At 48.3% G+C, this 4,840-nt stretch overlaps 1 protein-coding gene across 1 annotated transcript in view; it reads right to left on the minus strand.

The window, feature by feature from the left end:
• The window catches only part of LOC116463690 (calcium uniporter protein, mitochondrial), a 211,029-nt gene extending 206,457 nt beyond the window's left edge, over positions 1-4,572 (minus strand). The window contains exon 1 of the mRNA XM_032146901.2: positions 4,411-4,572. Within this exon, the coding sequence (XP_032002792.1) occupies positions 4,411-4,563 (153 nt within the window). The 5' untranslated portion in view covers positions 4,564-4,572. The remainder of the gene's footprint in view (positions 1-4,410) is intronic.
• Between the last annotated feature and the right edge of the window lie 268 nt (positions 4,573-4,840).

Genomic DNA, 4,840 nt, shown 5'->3' on the forward strand with positions numbered 1-4,840 from the left:
GGAGGCGGAGGCTGCCGCGAGTCCAGACCACGCCACCGCACTCCAGCCCGGGCAACACCGAGCACCGGGTGAGCGAGACTCCGTCTGCAGTCCCAGCACCCTGGGAGGCCGAGGCGGGCAGAGCGTTCGGGGTCAGGAGCTGGCGACCAGCGTGGCCAAGATGGCGAACGCGCGCCGGCAGGCAAAGGAGAAAAAACAGGCAGCGGTGGCGCGCGCCGGCAGTCCCAGGCAGTCCGCGGCGCGGGGCAGCAGCGAGACGAGGAGATTGCTGCCTGGGCCACAGAGGGAAAGAAGAGAAAGAAAGAAAGAAGGAAAGAAGGAAAGAAGGAAAAGAAAAGAAAAGAAAAGAAAAGAAAAGAAAAGAAAAGAAAAGAAAAGAAAGAAAGAAAGAGAAAGAGAAAGAAGGAAGGAAGGAAGGAAGGAAGGGACCCTAGGAATTCTTGAATCCATCTCCATTTAAAGGAATTTTTGGCCAGATGTAGTGGCTTACATATATAATACTAGCTCTTTGGGAGGATGAGTCCAGGAGTTCGAGACCAGCCCGGTGGAAATACCCTGTCTCTACCAAAAAAAAAAAAAAAAAAAATTTTTTTTTTTTTTTTTTGAGATGGAGTTTCGCTCTTTCGCCCAGGCTGGAGTGCAGTGGCATGATCTTGGCTCACTACAACCTCCGCCTTCTAGTTTCAAGTGATTCTCCTGCCTCAGCCTCCCAAGTAGCTGGGACTACAGGCGCCTGCCACCATGCCCGGCTAGGTTTTGTATTTTTAGTAGAGACGAGGTTTCACCATGTTGGCCAGGCTGGTCTCCAACTCCTGACCTCCTGATCTGCCCGCCTCAGCCTCCCTAGTTGCTGGGATTACAGGTGTGAGCCACCGCACCCAGTCAAAAAAAATTTTTTTAATTAGCTGGGCATGGTGGTGCGTATTACTTGGGGAGGCCGAGGTGGGAGGACAGCTTGAGCCCAGGAGTTCAAGATTGCAATGAGCTGTGACAATGTCAACGAACTCCAGCCTGGGTGACAAAGCAAGACCTTGTATAAAAAAAAAAAAAAAAGTAAAGGAATTTTAATCCTTGGTCTGTTCGTAACCACAAATATAACAAGTCACTTTCCTCAGTTTATTAGGTTTCCTCATGTGTAAGTGAGAATGTTAGATTCAAAAGGAATTGTACATCACCGTCTGTAACCTGAAATGAACCTTAAAGGCTAGAGGAGTGATTAGGGGTGATAAAGGCTGAAATTCAGCTACAAAAAATCCATAAAGGTTTAGTATGAATGTACGGGACAGTGCAGAGACTAGCTTAAGTACAACAGAGTATTTGTGCTGGGATGAATCTGGCATAATAAGATTGGGCCAGACTATGAGGAACTCAATTAAAGAATTAGGACCTGCCTCTGTGTCAGGCAGTGTAACCTGTTAAAACTTTCAGGTTAATCTGAAACAACGTCATTGCCAAAAGAACTGTGATGTGTAAAGTAGAGCAAGTCAGCCACAAACTGTAACAGGACAATGACAGACTTAAGTAAAAGATGTAGTAATTCAGCATAGCCGTTAACTGCTAGAAAATGCCAACAGTGGGGCTGTCATAATCAGAGATGAAACAGTTTGTTTTAGCAATGGAATTACACAGCTCACAATGAAAGGCAGTTCCTCTTCGAAGAATCATCCTTAAAAATAGCAGCCACCTTCACTAACCATACAGAAAAGCAGGCAACAAACATTTTACATCAGTTTTGGTTACAGTCACAAGCTGGAGAGAAGGAAAAAAATTACACTAGATGGTGCTAAAAATATTGAATAAGCCCCTGTACCTTTACTCTTATTTACTCAGTTGAATGACATACTAATGGAGAAGGGGGAGGGGACAAACTAAGTTTATAATTTCATAATTGCACTTACCACTAGCTGAGCTACTGTATTGCTTTGGACTCATTCTCGAAACTTGGAAAAGATGAACTTCTCACTCAAAAAGTTAGGCAGTGCTGTAACTGGTTATGTCCCCCTGGTTGTAATTTACCATACCATAGAGCAGAACAAAAGTGGCACAAACTGGACTTGTGATCCAGTCCAATGCAGACTGCCATCTGCTGCACATACACAGGCTGTCTCCCAAGCAAGATTCAACCTTAGTGTCTCTCAGGGACCTTTATCAGAACATCTATTCTTTCTGGTAAGCTGTTTGCTCCCATATTCACCTAATACATGTACTCAAATCAACACCTACTTACAGAAGAATTCCCATTCATGGGGTTTTGAAATAGCAATACTTTCCTAACAGACAATAGTAAATTTTATAAGGGAGGGCAGAGATGTAAAGGAGCATTCGCACTTTACAATAAAAAGAACACAATAAGGGGTGAGAAGATCTCAGATGAGTGGGAGTCCTAAAATTTACGTATTACCTAACGTAACCTTGGCCAAGTCTCTCTCTTTTCAGGGCCTCAATATCTTTTAAATGGAATGTCTTGTAAGGAATCACAGACTATCCTATGGAAACAGCTGTATACATGATGGCTTCAGAAGAATTGTAGAAAAATAATGTTTATATATTTTTTTCAAAATCTTACAATTCTAAATTCATGTACAAGTCACCATTCCCATAATATTCCTGCCCTTTAGAAATAACACTTCGTTTTAATTGTGCTTTCAGTTACAAATTCAGCACTTCATTTTTACCCACCCTAGAACAGCACAGAGAACACCTTCATGAAGTATCCCCACAAGGGAGACACTCACAGCCTGACAAATTTGCATAGTGGAAAATATACAAGGCACAAATTTTTTAAAATGCTAAATGAATATCACACCCAAGCAGTCGTAAAAACTGTGCAAAGTCAGAAGATGTCTTATCAAAATATGGACTTAAGGACAACTTGGGAAGCCTTTAAGTAGTTTGACGGAAAGGGGAATGCAATCAAAATTTGGGGTGGCTTTATGTTTTTAAGAGAACAAAATACATAACTAGAGGCTATGAAACACGCAAATTAAATTGAACTGTGGAAAAGCTCTTGGCTCTCACCCAAAAGCTTCGGCAAAGCAATATGCCAGTATGCCAGATAAAAAGAGGTACAATCTTCTCACAAGAATGAGGATAGGGTCCATACCTACGACTAATAATAACAATACAACCTTGCTTTTGCAGAGCATTAGGTCTTTTCATAGCTCTTTCAGGCACTCGATTTTGATGTTGTCACTGGCCTTAGGAGTATCCTCTCTGAAGAGCTCCAGTTCAGTTTCCTCTCAAGAGCTATGATCAGAACAAGGCAGGTGATGTGTTTATTGAGGGTTGAAGGTACTATTGTAGTTTCTCATATCAAGCTGTTTGCAGTGATCCTCTAATAATCACACTATACAACTCAGCCCCAGGAAATAAAACCTACATTCTTTCCCTCAGAGCTGGCCAGAGACCAACACATATAGGTCTAGAAAGTCCAAGGGAAGGAAACCTCCTGATTTGTTAGGTTAAGAACTCCATGCCAAATTCATCTCTTGCAACTGAAAAAAGAAATCTCTCTCACACTCTCTCACACACACACACACTCACCCAAGAGTGTTCAAACAGAAATCCTCTTTTTCTGCCAGCCAATGAAACCCAGCAACAACTGGTTAATACAACCACCAAATCTCTGCCTCTGTCAACAACTTGTCATATTCGCTTCTCCTGTGCCTGCTGCCCACCCTTCCCGCTTCAGGCACGCGTGAACACGCTTATACAGTAGCCCTCGAAAGGACCCCCAAAAGCACCTTTAAGGACCCAAGAGGATGAAGCTTGCCTCCTGAAGCAATGCAGCATCCATCTCGAGGGAGCCGGTTCCCCATGCACACACACACAGGAAGTCACAGAGGGGGATAAAGTTTGATTTTCCTTCTTGCCCGACTCCTCCGGGACGAGAGAGGACGAGGGGCGGCCCCGTCGGGGTCCTGGGCTGCTCTCCGGGGCAGCTCCCAGCAGCATGGCACTGCCACTCTCCTGGCACACACAAGGCGGCCGCGGCAACTCAGAACTCCCCAACCCGCCCGGAGGAGGAGGGAAAGGGGACAACTTCCATCGGGCTCCGTTCGGGAGCCTTGGGGCAGGGCTGTTAAGAACGAAGAAGGGAGGGACCGCGATTGGGGGCGAGTCGGGGAGAGGTTCAAGTCCCGTGCCTTCCCCGCCCTGGTGTCCCCAGTCCTGCGGGAACATCCCCGCCGTCGCCCCTCCTCCTCCTCTCGGCTTCCTCCCGCCCGCCCTCCCTTCCTGGTCGCCGCCGCAGGCGCCTGAAGGGCACGGCGGCTCCTCGGTGCCCGGCAACCTCCGGAGCGGCCGGGAGTTGAGGTAACTCGCCTGCTGCCCCGGCGGCCTGCCCGCCGGCGGCTCCCACACGCCAGCGCCGCCCCGCCCTCCCCGGAGCCTCTGGGCGCGCTCGCTCACCGTCCGGTGGTGCTGCTGCTGCCGGTGGCGGCTGACGCCCAGCCCAGGGAAGCAGCCGGCAGTCAGCGCCCCGCAGCCGCCGGCGCCCCCGCCGCCGCCGCCGCTCCGAGAGGAGAGAAGCAGCAGGAGCGATCTACCTGCGGCGGCCGCCATCTCTCAACTGGAAACGGCGCCGACCCAGGCAGCGCAGCGGACGGCCAGGGCGGAGCTAAGACCCGCCACTCACCGACGCCGGGCCAACTAAAGCCCTTGACTGAGTTGATGAGGCGGGGCTTCCTGCAAGGTCCAATCGACAGGCGGGAGAACCACATTGGAAGCTGCCAGTCACTTCCAGAGTTACCTATAGTGGGACATAGTCAATTACGGGCAAATTCTAGGGAACCTGTAATTGGCACCCAAGCCCGTGAAAATAACAGCAATAGAGATGGCA

Source organism: Hylobates moloch, unplaced genomic scaffold, assembly GCF_009828535.3.
Source record: "Hylobates moloch isolate HMO894 unplaced genomic scaffold, HMol_V3 SCAFFOLD_53, whole genome shotgun sequence".
Classification (NCBI taxonomy): domain Eukaryota; kingdom Metazoa; phylum Chordata; class Mammalia; order Primates; family Hylobatidae; genus Hylobates; species Hylobates moloch.